The sequence below is a fragment of the Echiichthys vipera genome, assembly GCF_963691815.1.
Source record: "Echiichthys vipera genome assembly, chromosome: 11".
Lineage (NCBI taxonomy): Eukaryota > Metazoa > Chordata > Actinopteri > Perciformes > Trachinidae > Echiichthys > Echiichthys vipera.
The window spans coordinates 29,622,905-29,639,814 of NC_139836.1; the positions used below are offsets into that span (position 1 = coordinate 29,622,905).

General features: G+C 41.7%; 1 protein-coding gene across 1 annotated transcript in view; it reads right to left on the reverse strand.

Annotated features, from left to right (window-relative positions):
• Positions 1-248: 248 nt before the first annotated feature.
• The window catches only part of eno4 (enolase 4), a gene marked incomplete at both ends in the record, with an annotated part of 44,259 nt that continues 27,597 nt past the window's right edge, over positions 249-16,910 (reverse strand). The window contains 4 exons of the mRNA XM_083922491.1: positions 249-328; positions 1,163-1,280; positions 3,718-3,779; positions 5,647-5,821. Coding sequence (XP_083778617.1) covers positions 249-328; positions 1,163-1,280; positions 3,718-3,779; positions 5,647-5,821 — 435 coding nt within the window. The remainder of the gene's footprint in view (positions 329-1,162; positions 1,281-3,717; positions 3,780-5,646; positions 5,822-16,910) is intronic.

The following is a 16,910-nucleotide window of genomic DNA, read 5'->3' on the forward strand; positions in this document are numbered from 1 at the left end:
TATATTCCTGAAGTAGCAATAAGCTGTCTGAGGGCTGGAAAAAAAACGTTTTTTATTGAAGGTTGTGTTAACCCACTTAGCATCTCTCTGAATAGCTTCATATTGATGTTTTTACTACAGATTTTAAATAAGCCACAATGGTAACACTAGATTAATGCACTTTGATTAGAATCAACTCAGCAGGTAAGTAAGCGATAACAGCACAAGTAAAATATGATGTGGGAGCACTGACATTACAACAGAAGCTGTCAGACAGAGGCCTCTGCAGTAGACGACCGCTCCTGTGGTTTTTCACTGAAGAGTGGAGGGGGGTGCTTCTCCCCGGAGACTGTGGACAAGACAACATTTTTTTTTATTATTAACCTTTATTTATGCAGGTAAAATGTCATTGAGACCCAGGGTCTCATTTGCAAGAGGGACCTGTTCAGGTAGGCAGAAGCAAAACACAAAGTTACAGACTAACTGAACATACAGGAGACACAACATACAACACAAACAGTAAAACAGTAAAATAATACAGTACAAACTGCAAAGGGCAAGGAACAAGTTAAGTACAAGTTCAGTTATGTACAAGTGCAGACCCCGACAGACTGTCTCAACAGCATTCCTAAAAGCAGTTTGAAGTCCCCTCAAGAAATAAAGCTGGACAGCTTCAGCCTCTGCTGGAGCTTGTTCCAGGTTGCAGGCGCAGCGTAGGAAAGTAAGATAACGCCTGCCTCAGATAACGACTGAAACCATGTTTCCACTGCTGCAGCTGAAGCACACAGAGCCTTTCATTGCAGTTTGGCCCACTCTGGGCTTCAGCATGTAGTATGAACACAAATATTAAATACCAATAACATGCTCACTCAACTTTTTTTGGGATGGGAGTTGGTGACAGACAGACATGTACTCATCTCTCATTAACCCTCAAGTGCCCTTGCCTGCTTTTTTGAAATGAGTGTCCCTGTGTCTAATTAGGTGGCCAATTAACAGATCCGGGGACACACATTTGTATCATTCCTCACAGTTTCTTTGCACATCCAACACACAGAGAAAAAGGGAGAGAGATGTGTTCTCAAGCCTGAGGATTACTACCTCTCTCTCTCTCTCTCTCTCTCTCTCTGGCTTTGTCTGGCCTTCTTTTTCTCTGTCCAGCTAAAAGAAAGTATAAAAAACCTACCCAAGATTCCCTGTTGGGCCAGTTCTTCCTCTATAGAAACCAGCCGGTTGTATTTAGTCATCCTCTCAGCACCGCTCAGACCTCCCAGTTTGACATAGTCCAGGCCTAGGCCCACAGCCTGGGGGAGAAGAAGAGGAGCGACACACAAATCACCATACGCTGTCTGGGCTTACGCTGATGACTTTGCTGTTGTATTTAGACATTTAAAGGGATACTTTAACTATTTGAATCCAGTCTGTGTCATGGCATTGTGCCCGTTGTGTTCAGATGAACAGTGTGTGGCCTGTCTCAGTGGCAGTCCCCACAGAATGGAACCTCAGAGATCTGCCGATAATTCACAGAATGAAGCATTTCTGATGCTCCACCACTGTTCATGTGAGCAAAGTGCCGACAATGCCATAATACAGACCTGGATTCAAATGGGTAAAGTATCTCTTAAATGAAATTGAGGGTAGGTAGGAGGAATTGGTTGGGTCCAATCATAGCAGGAGGCTGACCTAAGGGTTGGGGGGGTACGACTCACACATTGGTGTTACAGTGTAAGTATGTAGAAATTGACTTTGCTGGTGAAAGGATTACTTTCATTTGCAATGAATATGTATTTATTATATTATTATTATTATTATTATTATTATTATTACCATCATTATTATTATTATTATTATTATTATTATTATCATTTGATTATTTTCTTCATCAGATATTTGGTCTATAAAATGTAAGAAATTATTGAAAAATGCCCATCACGAGCCTAAGTTGACATATTCATATTCCTTGATAATCAATACAGTAGATATTCAATCTCAGGGCTGAAGTACTTTAGTCTCAAGACCACTTTTTTTAAATCTTGCACTTGTTATGATCTCGTCTCTTGTTGGACTTGAATTCTCTTGGACTCGACTATTGAGAACTGGTCAAGTTGTTTCTGAGTGCTGATTCAGGATCCGTTGAACAGAACGTGGCCTAAATGCTATGCCTTGACTAGTTTGATGTTAGTAGATAGATCAATGTCGTTTATAGATCCATCCTAACTCTAACTCACTATTTTAGCATCAGAAAGACACTATTGCCTATTATGGTCTTGAACAGGACTCAACTGGACCTGGTCTTGAACTTGACCTGGACTCGATTAAGTTGCTACTGGCCACTGCTCTGTTTAGGTCAGAAAATCATCAAATACCCACACTGAGGAGCTGGAATAAAAATCAGTCATACAAGGAATTTGCCTTGGTATTTTGATGCATAACAATAAACACGGTACAGCAATGAAAACCACAAATATAAAATAGATCAGTTTACAATAAATAATATATATATATATACTGAGCTTATATCCCTCTGAGCAGTTTCTGACCAAAAAAGATTGAAAATTAATCCGAGCCACGTTTGGTGCACATATTCCTTCAGTAGAAATATAAAACCATGTCTCTTAGCACGTGCAGTGATGTCTGCAGAGAACTCAGCACAGAACAAAATAAAGACAAAAAAACGAGTACATCTGGACTTCTTCACTGTAAAGTCAAGCTAGAGTGATGGTTGTGTGTAAGTGCCATGGCAACCATCTACCTACAGCACATGCTCTATCAAAAGCCACGTGCAGAGGTTAAGCAATCAGCTTTCCGAGACATGTTTGAGTCGAGAGCTGACCGGCAACAGGTCCACTACAAGTGTGCAGTTGTGACTGGAGCAGTTTAATAAAGACAATTATAACCTGGAGTCTACAGAATCAATCAATAGACTTGTTTCGGTTTATTATTCCACAAGTAATACTAGCTAAATCACTGATTCACATTCATTCATTTAAATTATCATGACATCAAATATGTTTTATTCTTTTATTTAGTTCAGTGAATCTTATTGTAATTTTTAATTATAAAGTAGTGAAGACTTTTCTATCATGTGTATTTTTCTTCAGATCTTATCAATCAACACTGTTTGAAGATCAGTGTCACCAGTTCAGTATCTGACAGTATGTCTTCTGTTCCTGAGTTATGAAACATTTTGATGTCACAGTGAAGTCGACCTTTGACCTTTTGGATAGGAAAACGTCCATGTGTGTGTGTTTGTGTGTGTGTCTCAAATTAGCCTTTTTCTCTTTATTTGCCTTTTATATTTTGTTTAGGCAGTGTTACTTGCCGCAATGTATTTCTAACACATTTATTTTGTGTTGTTCTTTCACATAACCAAACTATAGAAGTGTAAAAGATTGGCTACATCAAATATTCCAAGGACATACATGAGGGGGTCCTTGTATATTCTTTATCTTGTAAGGGGCCATTGGCTGAAAAACAGTCGAGAACCTTTGAGTTAGATAATGTTAGTTAAGGTAGGGACACGCCAAGCCCTAATTATGCAGTGTGGGCTAGACTTAACAATGAGCTGAAAGTCACTATAAAGCTCCGTATGGATCTTTTCATGATATTACACACGACACATCATTACTGCAGATGGTTGGAACAAGGTTTGATACTCTGATACAATTGTTCTCAGACAAGATCAGACAAATGTTGACAGGAAGCCTGAAACAAAGTGAAAAGAGAGGGAATAAGACTTACTATATCTGAGAAAGAGTCATCACTGCAGGGTTCACTGCACGTTGTTCCCATTAACACTGAACCTGGCACGTCAACAGGTAAACACACACGCACACACACACACACACACACACACACACACACACACACACACACACACACACACACACACACACACACATAATTAGCATTGATAGCAATTCACCATAGAAGCAATATTCAATGAAGGGAAAGGGGATTTTGATATATTACTCAAACAATGAAGTCACACTTCAGCACAGAAGTGTATCTGACCTGTGTAGACCTGCCTGCTTCTCCAAACTGGTGGTGTTCTAATCATCATCTACTGTAGGTAATACACTGACTATGGATAAGTAACTCATACAACCACATTCCTGGGGAGCAATAGCTAAGGCAGAAAGGGTACAGCGCTGAACAGAAAGATTAGCACTAAATGTGCTTAAGTGGATCTATTATGCTTTTACTTAGTTTCTGCTATATATATTGTTATAATGTCTTATGTTAATGCTAAACATGACCACAGTTTCAAATAAGGAGGTAAACGTGTGTATGGGTAACCAGTCTATCTCCCCATGAACAGATCTGCTCAGGATACACACTGCTGTCAACGCATTCTTTCAGTTTTTTCTACAACCTTTGCGTATTTTCATTTAATTTCATGATTTTCAAATAAGGTTATCAGCTCCAGGAAAAGCATGCCGGGCTACACACAGCTCAAGTAGAACATGCTGCTGTTTACAACATGTAGCTACATGCTAATGGCTGACAGAGCTGTAATATTGGTTGCTTGTGTTGTTCTAACTCCCTAATTACGGACCACATTACTGCTATAGCAAGTCCAGGTGTGTTATTTAGTTTATAAAGCATTATTTGTGATTTGATGGTAGATAATGCTGTTATATTCCCCCACAGACTGTTTACTACATGTAGATACATGCTAACATTAAAGCATGTAAACATGTTCTATTAGAAACACAAAATACATGTATGAACCTGAAAAAGAGTATAATATTATATATAATGTCCCCATTAATATGGAGCATGTGGTTGGTCATTCAATGGAGATGTACAGTATGAAAAAGAATACTGCAAGGCATCTGTCATTGACACCTTTACAATACATCTAACAAAGGAAGCATGTTCCGAATTGAAATATATTTTACATGAATTTATTGAGTATTTCCTCCATAAGCTGTGACGTGTTGATACTCTATTTTACAAATAGTTTCGGCCTGAGACATCATCAGAATAATTGGTGCAACTGATTAGTCAACTCATACCTAGTGTGTACTCAATTCAGTGCGTTTACATGCAGTTTAAAAATCTGATTATATTCAGAATATGGCAGTTATTTCGGTTTCTCAAACGCCATGTAAACACCGTCCCACGGGCTAACAGGCCTAGATATCTCCTTCAGTAACCTGAGTATTTCTGCATGTAAACTGTGTTCCCAAAGTATGATCGGGTCAAGCGTCTGCACATGCTCCACGGGTTATAACTGTCCCTCCCCACTCTGTGGCAGTATTTTTGAAGAATTAGTATATTTATTTTTAGTACCCTGAAGTTGATCTTAATGACATGTTTTTGAAGTACACTTTTGAAAAAGTGTACTTCAAAATACATATAAAATACATGTTTTAAATATACTTTAAATTAGGCACAAAAGGTAAAGTATATTTATAATATATTTTGAACATTTTGAATATATTTCTAATACACTAAAGTATACTTTTTTTTTGCTTGGGTGTAATCACACTGTTGTTCCCTGACAACTCTACCTGCTCCTGCTCCTGACGAGGATTTGAGTTAACTAAAAAGCATATATGCTTCTTATAGTTTATAAATAGAGTCAGAAAGTCAAAGAATTCTGTATTGTATAAAACAGTATTGCTGAGCAGTCGTACTGCTATCTTTTTATTTATCTGTTACCTTGGTGCTCTGATGTGATGCAGATCAGATCACTGACTGTTGTCTTGTGAATGTGTTTTAAGATGTGACCTCTGACTCCTGGAAGGGGCGGGGCCTTTGACTTGTAGGTGATGTCAGAGAGCAGCGAACATGAGTCTCCAATCACATTGCTCAGTTTCTGCCACTGCTCTATGTCCTGACAGAACAAAAACACATACACTGGACATCAGAATTAGAGAACAAATTATAAATACTTGATATATTCTATTTTTATTATTGTTCAGAATTTGATAGAATATCAGCTGTGGCTATTCCACTGCTGTCTTAGCATGTTTTTTTTAATAACCAAGGTTTTCAACAACAACCTTTATTTTGTGAAAAAAAAGAAAAAAGAAAAATTAATGAACAGCAACCATTGTGTCAGAAGAGAAGATTTCAACAGTGTTTTCTTCTCTCGGATTCAAAAATGAACAGGCAGTGTAGAAGCCACAGCTTTGAATGACTTCAGCACATCTGCACCCACAGGACATCACTAGTTTCTCACACTGCTCTGGTTTGATCTTGGTCCATTCTTCTTCACTCTATTCCACAGTTCACTAACTGGAGTTGGTTTCTTAGACATTACTTTGTTACCAAGGATCTTCCAGAGATTTTCTATGGTGGTTAGATCTGGACACTGGGCATTTCATTGTTTCAATATTCTCAGCTTCAAGGAACTGCTTCACCTGTTTTACAGGTGACAGGGGGCATTGCCTTGCATGAAAATTGCAGCTGATTGGGAGACAGTTGCAGTGAAGATATTGCATGTTGCTGAAGGAGGTTCACATAAATGTTTGCATTCACCCTGCCATGTAACTGTACAAGAGGCCCAACTCCTGCTGCAGAAAACATCCCCCAAACCATGACACACGTTGGGTTCAGTCTTTCCCCATTCCTACGCCCAACAGAATGTTTCCCATCAGACGCAAATAAATTGGACGTCCTCTCATTACTGAAGTCACTGTGGACCAGTTCTCCTCTGTCCACACAACATGTATATGAGTGCGCATGCGCAAAGGTTGCACGCTGACTGTTACTGCTCCAGCCATTAGTTTGCTTTTTAAAACTTTCTTAACTTCTATTCTCCTTTTGTTTGTTCTGTTTCTGCACCCTAACTCTGTGAAGTTCCGCTCTCTACAATAAGGTTACTTTCAATTGTTTTCGTATTTTTTGTGTGTGTTGTTTTTACCAATGCCGCTTCCACCAGGACACACTGCCTTTGTTTACTCCAGAGAACAGCTGATCGCGCTAATGCCGGGCGGCATAGCGGACAGAACAGCTGATATACCACGCAGAACTCTGGAGAAAAACAAAGTCGAGCAATAGAGGAGGGTCGAGACGGGACGGGCTTATGGAGAGGAGAAGATTTAAGTTGTTGTTATGTGAAATGTACAATAAAATGGATGAACTAACGGCACTAACAGAGCCACCCGGAGTACCGTGAGTGCAGTCTGATGTGTTTCACAGAGACATGGCTGCACGGGGAAACCACGGACTAGAACGTCTTCGTGGAAGGCTTCCACACCATTCGGGCTGACCGGGATTGCACCGAGAGCGGTAAGCGTAAAGGAAGGGGGCTTGCAGTTCTAGTAATCAGAAGATGGTGTAACCCTGGTCATATCACCATTAAAGAACAACTCTGTAGCCCCAATGTTGAACTGCTGACCATCTGCCCAGAGTGATCCCACATGTCATCACTGTTGTTCTGTACATCCCTCCCTCTGCAAACCCGACATTTGCCAGCAGCATTATCAACACCCCCACCTTCAAACTCCAGACTCGCCATCCCAGTGCCCTCATCATCATGTCGGGAGACTTTAACCACGTAACCTTGGGTTCTGCCGACCTTCCAACAGTACGTGAGCTGTCCTACCAGAGAGGAGAGGACTCTGGATAAGATGTATGCTAACATTAAGGATGCATAAAGCTTCTCTTCTCTCCCCACTCTGGGCAGGTCAGATCGTAACCTGGTTCACCTCAAACCCTGCTCTGTGCCTCTGGTGAAGAGGAAGCCTACAACCACACGGACTGTGAGGAGGTGGTCTGAGGAGGCTTATGAGACACTGCAGGACTGCTTTGAAGTGACTGAATGGCCTGCACTTTGTGAGCCGCACGGGGAGGATATCGATGTTCTAACTGAGTGCATCGCAGACTACATTCATTTTTGCGTGGACTGCAATGTCCCAGCTTGGACTGTAACCTGTTACGCCAATAATAAACCTTGGATCACCAAGGACATTAACGCCATCCTGAATGAAAAGAAGAGAGCATTCAGAGATGGCAACCGTGATGAGGTGAGGAGAGTGCAGGGGGTACTCAAACTTAAAATCAGGGAGGCTAAAGACAATTATAGGAGAGAGCTGGAGAACAAACTCCAGCGAAACAACATGAGGGACGTGTGGAGTGGTATAAGAACCATCACCGGGTTCCAGAAGACTGGTAGAACGGGGTTGGAGGGTCGTTTTGACCAGGCCAATGAACTGAACCTATTTTTCAATAGGTTTGATACTGCGGCCTATCTCCCACATGACTCTGCTGCTGGCTGCCCTTCAACTACTGCCAATTTACCTCCCCCTACTCCTCCTCCTTACAGACCCTTTGTCTGCTCCTCACCACATCATTTCACACCTACCTATCCAACCCCTCCCCCTGCTCTACGTCATGTCCTCCACAACCTGATGACCTCAGCCAAGGATTTAAGAGAGAAAGGGAACGTTAGATATAGGTCTATAGTTTTCTAGTACCACTGGATGAAGACTGGGCCTTTAAAGAGGTTCAGGTGTTACACCTTTCACAAGGCAGATGATGTCACTGGAACCCTTTGTGCTCCAAGTCCCAACGACCGTCGTTGGACTGACAGTTGTTGGTGGGAAGGTTGTTTCGTCTTTGTTAGTGCTCTACTGGTTTACAATGACAGTCGAGTCACAGAGGGCCATTTGTGAAAAGTTGATCTTTGAGGTTAGATTATTGAATCTCCTGGGAAAGAATGAAAGTGCAGCATTGTAAATTGGAGATAAGTGGTGTCTCAGACCTCCTCCTCTGCTTAGCAATTGTTTCTCTAATTTTACATAGATGGCTTCTTTTACTCCTCTTTCAAACCATCTGTCCTCTCTGTCCAGGATGTGGACATTGTTGTCCTCAAAGGAGTGGGCTCCTTGAGAAGTAAGTGGACAGCAGAGTCCAGGGGCCTGTTTCACAAAGCAGGTTTAGTGAAAACTCTGAGTCTGTTAACCCTGAAATGAGGGAAACTCTGAGTTTTCCGTTTCACAAAGGGAGGTAACTCAAACCAGAGAGAGAGGGGTAACTCTAGCCTGTTTCACAAAGAGAGGTAACTTAACCTCTCGGTCAGTTACCATGATAACATGCTCTCTGAAACTAACCTGGTCGGGACCAGGTTTTTCTCAGAAAACCTTGAGTTTCTCTCTGTCTCCGCCCTCTTTCAGCCACACACGGTGTTTGATTTCCTCATTCATTCAGTCAGCGGGCAAGTTTTGGCGTAGTATAGTTCCGTCTGTTTTTTCAGAAAATCACTGCAAAATTCAGACATTAGAAGTTATATTAGGTGACAACTATTTCACTACCATGGCGTGTCCTTTTGATAACGATCCCGTGGATGAAGGTGACGCATTACCGCACAGAGAATTAAATATTCGTCGGGAGATGATTATCAGACCGCACATAGACGTCCTTAATACACTGCAGCCATAATTACAAAATGAATGAAATGGATCTTTTGAGCAAGTTGAATGTATTTGACTTAGCGTTTCCTAAATATAATCCCAGCTTTTCTTGCAATTCATAGGTTCAAAAGTGTGTGCTTTTAGTTGGGTTACCGGTATATAAACTACTCCTATACAGCCTTCTGATCCAGAATATCACCTATAATGCGAGGGGGTCTATTTCACGGCAGGGGCTGAATACGACACAACACCGTTCCATGTCACAGTCCATCTCATCCCTCCTTACATTTCCAACATTAACAACCAGTAATGCTCTTATATCACAGCAGATATTGTGTGTTGCGCTGCGTTTTTTTGCTTACGGTAATATTTACTTTACCATGTAAAGCATGCTCAAAATGAGGCGTCACCATGAGATTGTGCCGATGTTTTACCTGTTTGAATACCTGTATGTTTTTATGTTTCATCTTAAGTTGCTGCAAAGTGCGCTTCTCCCCCGCGGGGTTGCACTTAAATGAAATAAACTAATAGGCTCCCACTCAAGCAGTTTCCCCTGTGATATTACTGTGATTGCAACAGGACTACATTTAAACTTATGCACTGACCTGAGCAGCAATGTTCTCCCGCACGTCTCCCTCTCTTTTGCTGCTTCAGCGGTGTAAACCTGCTTAAACTCTCCGTATGAGCGCATTAATATTTCCAATTCCAGTGGTAGCGTACCTCCGCTTCCCCGTTGCCATGGTGACTCGTCGAATCAGGGCTCCATTGATGCTGTCTTTTTTTACTTGTGGTGCACGCGCTTAACTCCAGGTCAAACTACTCTGAGTTGATCAACCTAACGCAAATCTGCTGTTCTGGAACCGAAAACTCAGAGTTTCCTATCTCAGAGTAGATCAACTCAGAGTTCAGGGTTAAACTCAGAGTTTTTTTAACCTGCTTTGTGAAACGGACCCCTGGCCTGAGGAGTTAGCTCTCCTGTTTTGGGCCCTGCGTTTATGCAGTGGTTGTTTTGTTTCTCCAATGTAGAGATATTTGCATTCTTCGTTGCATTGGACAGCAAAAACCAGATTGCTTCTGTGGGTGTGTGGTTGTTGTCCTTGGGATGTACTAGTCTCTGTCTGAGTGTGTTACTGGGTTTGATGAAAACGGCAGCTGCTTCCAGAAAGAAAACCAAAGTGGAGAAAGCCCACTCCTTTGGTAAATGGACTTGTACTTATATAGCGACCTTCTAGTCTTCTGACTTCTCAAGGCGCTTTCACACTACTTGTCACATTCACCCATTCACACTGACATTCACACAGATGGCTGTGGACATCTTCATACCATCTAATCTAACCATTCACACCACATTTACGCACCCCTGCGCAGCACGGGGAGCAATCGGGGTTCAGTGTCTTGCCCAAGGACACTTCGACATGTGGACCGGGGGAGCTGGGGATCGAACCAAATGGAGGACGACCCCTTAAGGGACAACATTGTTCACATCCTGGACAGAGATGACAGATGGTTTAAAAGGAGATTCAACAATCTAAACTTAAAGAACAACTGTTCACAGATGGCCTCCTCTGATCCCTTTGACTGTCGTTGTAACCCAGTAGAGCACTAAAAAAGTCGAAACCAACTTCCCACCAACGACTGTTACTCAAACGACGGTCATTGGCTCTTGGAGCACAAAGGGTTCCAGTGACATCATCGGCCTTGTGAAAGGTTGAATACCTGGATCTCCACATCAGATAGTTGGACCAGTCCCAGCCTGGTCAGATGCGTACATGAACTGATGAAGCCTCTTGGATGAGAGGTGAAATGTCTTCCTAGACAAATAACCAAGTCAAGTTGCTTTTGACTGAAATTGCTTTGGGATAAGGATGACCTGGACAAATGAGAACATTCACAGGCTTCTACTCCCTTACCTCTGGCACCGTCCCCCCGCCTCCTAAGCTTGCTGCCATCACCCCCATTCTCAAAAAGCTTGGCCTTGATTCTGACGACCCCAACAAGTTCAGACCCATCTCCAACCTTGAGCCGTCTTAACACAACTCAAGCAATACCTCCTCTTTAATAACCTGTATGAAACATTCCAATCTGGCGTCCGAACCCACCACAGCACTGAAACAGCTCTACTCAAATTAACCATCGACCTCTTAGTCTCCTATGACTCCGGCTCCCTCATCATTCTCCTCCTCCTCGACCTCAGTGCTGCCTTTGACACCGTCAATCACTCCATCCTCCTGAGCCGTCTGCAATCCATTAGCAACATTGACTCCGCCCTCACCTGGTTCACCTCCTACCTGTCTGAAAGATTCCACTACATCTTCATCAACAACCACAAATCCCACATCCTCCCTGTCTCACATGGAGTATCTCAAGGCTCGGTGCTTGGTCCAGTCCTCTTCATTCTGTATGCTCCCACTAGGTCACATTATCCTCCGCCATGGTCTTCACTTTCCCTGTTATGCAGACGATACCCAGCTGTACATCACCGCCAAAGCCATTACTCCCGCCATTCTTTCTACCCTCACCGACTGCCTCACCGACACCAAAACCTGGATGAACCACAACTTCGTGAAACTCAACAGCAATGAAACGGAAATCATCATCTTCGGCCCAAAATCCATCCTCCCCACCTTCCAGAACGTCTTCCTCTATATCAATGGTCACTCTGTCACTTTCTACCCCCAGTCAGAAACCTAGGTATCATCATGGACCCCACACTCTCCTTCAAGTCACACATCAACCACATCACCAAAACTTCTTTCTTCCACCTTTGCAACATTGCCCACCTCCCATCCTCCGTGGACTTCACTGGCTTCCCATACAAAAAGGCATCACCTTCAAGATTAGATCTATATTATGATTTTTTTTAATTATTATTATTATTATTATTATTATAACACGTCTTTAACTAACCTAGTTGGAATAGAGTCTAGGAGACAAGTAGAAGGCTTTGATGCCGAAAGGTCAACTGTAGAAAAACAGTCCAAATATACATCAGGTCGTACAGTTGTTTCTAAGGTGCCTGGGTTTAAAAACAAATTGGTGTCAAGCAAGTTGATTAAGTCTCTAATAGTTATAATTTTGTCATTAAAGAAGGTCATGAAGTCGTTACTACTGAGGGTTATAGGAATACATGGCTCAGCCTGGCTACAGTGCTGACAAGAGATCTAGGATTGTTCTTATTCTCCTCTATTAAAGATGAGTAATAGGCTGCTCTGGCATTACGGTGGGCCTTCCTATATGTTTTTAGACTTTCATGCCAAACTAAGTGAGATTCCTCCGATTTAGTGCAAAGCCATTTACTCTCCAATTTTGCCGATACTTTTTTAATTCACGGGTTTGTGAGTTATTCCCAGGAGCTAACTTCCTATGTTTCATTATCTTCTTTTTTAAAGGAGCAACAGAGTCGAGTGTTGTTTGTAGTGAGCCTGCAACACTGACAACAAGGTGATCAATTACAGTATAGGAATCCCTGAATATTAGGATTGGGCCTTAAATTTAATGCGGATGGAATTGCTTCTTGAAATTTTTTTGTAGCACTATCAGATAAACATCTAGTGTAGAAACTTTTGCCCAGAGGTGAGTAGTCCTGTAATATGCATTCAACAGTTATTAAATAATGGTCGGATAAAATAGGATTCTGTGGAAAGATTATTAAGTCAATTTCCACACCATAAGACAAAACAAGTTTTAGGGTGTGATTAAAACAATGAGTAGGTTAATGTACACTCGGACTTAAACCAATCGAATCTAATAGAGAGATAAACACAATACCAAGGCTATTATTATCAACGTCCACGTGAATATTAAAATCTCCTACAATGATTACTTTATCAGATTTAAGGACTAAATTTGGCAGAAACTCTGAGAACTCCAATAGAAATGCAGAGTACGGACCAGGAGCACGGTACACTATAACAAGTATAATTGGCTGCACAGTTTTCCAGGTTGAATGTGAAAGACAAAGAAAGAGACTTTCAAATGAATTATAATTTAGTTTAGGGTTGATTAATAGGCCTGAGTCAGAAATAGATACAACGTCTCCTCCTCAAGGAATATGAGTATTAATATGACTGGGAGGAGTGGATTCATTTAAGCTAACATATTCTTCATGACACAGCCAGGTTTCAGTCAGAAATATCAATACGGTTATCTAATATCAGATCATTTACTAATACAGCTTTAGATGGCAGAGATCTGATGTTTAAAAGTCCACATTTTATTTTACAACTTTGTTGCAAAATCGCAGATTGATTTCTTTTACGTTTTTCTGTGAAGCTCCTCTTCTGTTAATTTTTGATTTAATTAATTTAAATGATTGTGGGGCAGACAGCGTTTGTATAGGATAGTGAGCTGGAAAGTGCTCCACAGGCAGCGCAGAGAGGTGTGTAAGACTGCCACTCTGCTTCCTGGGTGTCTGTGATAAGGGCAGCGCAGAGAGGTGTATTAAACTGGGACTCTCATTTAATAAAAAAAAAACAACAGTATTTCAGAAAAAATCCAAGTATTTATAATTTGTTCTTTAATTTTGATCTCCGGTGTTTACAAGAACAAGGATACACATTGGAGTGAAATACATGCAGTATACATGTTCATACATATGTATACAAACCACCTGCAACCTTGGTGTATGAAGAGAAATTAAGTCAATGCGGAAGTACTAAAACTGAAGTTCATCGAGTGTCCACTTAAGGCTGTCTCCAAAACAGAGCAAATCCCCATAAAACACCCCATGTTAAAATATTTACAGCCTGGTACAGAAAATATTGGATTATCTAGGTGCAGGCGGAGTTAAGACAAGTTGGCGTCGGCCAGAGCCCCCTGGAGCTGTCCACTATGAGCTTCATAACGGCTCTTCAGGAACCTAAGATACTACATCGTACTAGCTCTTACTACAGGTGATTCATAGGTGAGGCATAACTTAAGCTCCGTCTGAGTCAAGAGCATCCATTACACACATATAATTCCCTCACATGGGTCTTTCTCTATGATTTTACGTATCTTTGTGTGTGTATCTAGAAAAGGAGTTATCTAGAAAGCCAGAAAGGTCATTAGTCATCCTGACAACATCCTCGGTCAGGAAATCTGTTTGATGCCCTCAGGGCGGCGTTACCTTGCCCCCCATATGATGTTATATACAACATATAAATGTTGTATAAAAAACTCCCATTTGCAAAAAAACGCAGCGCAACACACAACATCTGCTGGGATATGGGAGCATTACTGGTTGTGTTGGAAATGTAAGGAGGGATGAGATGGACTGTGACATGAAACGGTGTTGTGCGTATTCAGCCCCCTCGCATTATAGGTGATATTCTGGATCAGAAGGCTGTTGTTTCCACCTATAGGAGTAGTTTATATACCGGTAACCCAACTAAAAGCACACACTTTTGAACCTATGAATTGCAAGAAAAGCTGGGATTATATTTAGGAAACGCTAAGTCAAATACATTCAACTTGCTCAAAAGATCCATTTCATTAATTTTGTTATTATGGCTGCAGTATATTAAGGACGTCTATGATAATCATCTCCCGACGAATATTTAATTCTCTTTGCGGTAATGCGTCACCTTCATCCACGGGATCATTATCAAAAGGACATGCCATGGCAGTGTAAATATTCACCACCTAATATAACTTCTATATAGGCCTACTGAATGATTTTTATATGTTGTATACAAAAACTCCCGTTTGCAAAAAAACGCAGCGCAACACAGAATATCTGCTGTGATATGAAACGGTACCGCTCAAAAAGAGAATTGCCTGGAAATGCAAGAACATCTATAATCAATAGTTTGATAATCATCTCCCGACGAATATTTAATTCTCTACGCAGTAATTCTGCACCTTCATCCACAGGATCGTTATCAAAAGGACATGCCATGGTAGTGAAATAGTCGCCACCTAATATAACTTATAATGTCTGATGTTTGCAATGATTTTCGGAAAAAACAGACGACAGAACTATACTACGAAAAAACTCGCCCGCTGACTGAATGAATGAGGAAATCAAACACCGTGTGTGGCTGAAAGAGGGCGGAGACAGAGAGAAACTCCAGGTTTTCTGAGGAGCATGTTACCATGGTAACTGTACGAGAGGTTAAGTTACCTCTCTTTGTGAAACAGGCTAGAGTTACCCCTCTCTCTCTGGTTTGAGTTACCTCCCTTTGTGAAACGGAAAACTCAGAGTTTCCCTCATTTCAGGGTTAACAGACTCAGAGTTTTCACTAAACCTGCTTTGTGAAACAGGCCCCTGCAGTACAGACAGAGTGGATGCTGTATGTGTCTTTGTTTTAGTTGTTGTTTCTTGTTTCTATGTGACTGAGGCTGCAAACTAAATTGCCCTGTGGGGATAAATAAAGTTGTTTGAATTTGAATTTGAATGTGTGTGTGTGTGTGTGTGTGTGTGTGTGTGTGTGTGTGTGTGTGTGTGTGTGTGTGTGTGTGTGTGTGTGTGTGTGCGTGTGTGTGTCAGTGAAGTAGAGTAGAGCTTGTGCCAGCCGGTGCCACCTCACAAATTTGAACAGCTAATAATTAAAATGATACTATATTCTTAGATATTATATTACATTGCATTTCATTTAGCTAACGCTTTTGTCCAAAGCGACTTCCAATAAGTGCATTTAACAATTAGGGTACAAACCAGAAGAGCAAGTTGTTAAGTAAGTGCATTAGCTTCAAATAAGATCTATAGAGTGCTACATATACTGTAAGTCCTTTTTTTTTTAAACACCATCTTCTTCTTCTTCTTCTTCTTCTTAGCCAAGGTGCAGTGGAAAGAGATGCGTTTTTAGCCTGCGGTTGAAGATGTGTAGGACAGAAACAGTCGTGAATTAGTCAAGTGACTCTGTGTTCCTCTCAGTGAGGGAGCAGCAAGCCGATTGGTTGATGCAGAGCGGAGTGGACAAGGTTTAACCATGTGCTGGATTTAAGCTAGGCCTGAGCCATTAGTAGCACGATAAGCAAGTGTTAGTGTCTCAATGCGGTTGCGAGCAGCTACAGGAAGCCAGCGAAAGGAGCGGAGCAGGGCTATAGTGTGAGAGAACTTGCCGCTGCATTCTGGATGAGCTGCAGAGGTCGGATGGCACAGGCCGGCAGATCAGCCAGGAGGGAGTTACAGGAGTCAAGACGTGATATGACAAGAGCCTAGAACAGAACCTGTGCTGCCTTCTGGTTCAGAAGAGGAAGTATCCTCCTGATGTTGTGCAACATGTATCTTCACGATTGGTTGGTGCAGCAATATTGGCTGTTAGGGAGAGTTGGTCGTCAAGCGTCACACCCATCCTTCCTGGGTGGGGGCTACCACAGAGTTGTCAAGGGTGATAGTAAGGTCTTGGGTGGGAGAGCCTTTTCGAGGGGGAAAAATCAACTCTGTCTTGTCTAGGTTGAGTTTCAGGTGGTGTGCAGACATCCATTGAGAAATGTCAGTCAGACAGACAGAGATCCGTTCTGCTGCAAGTGTGTCGGACTGAGGAAAATAGAGAGTAAGATGGGTGTCACCAGCATAGCTGTAATAGGACAAACCATGTGAGTAAATGACAGAACCAAGGGAGTTGTTGTACAGAGAGGAGA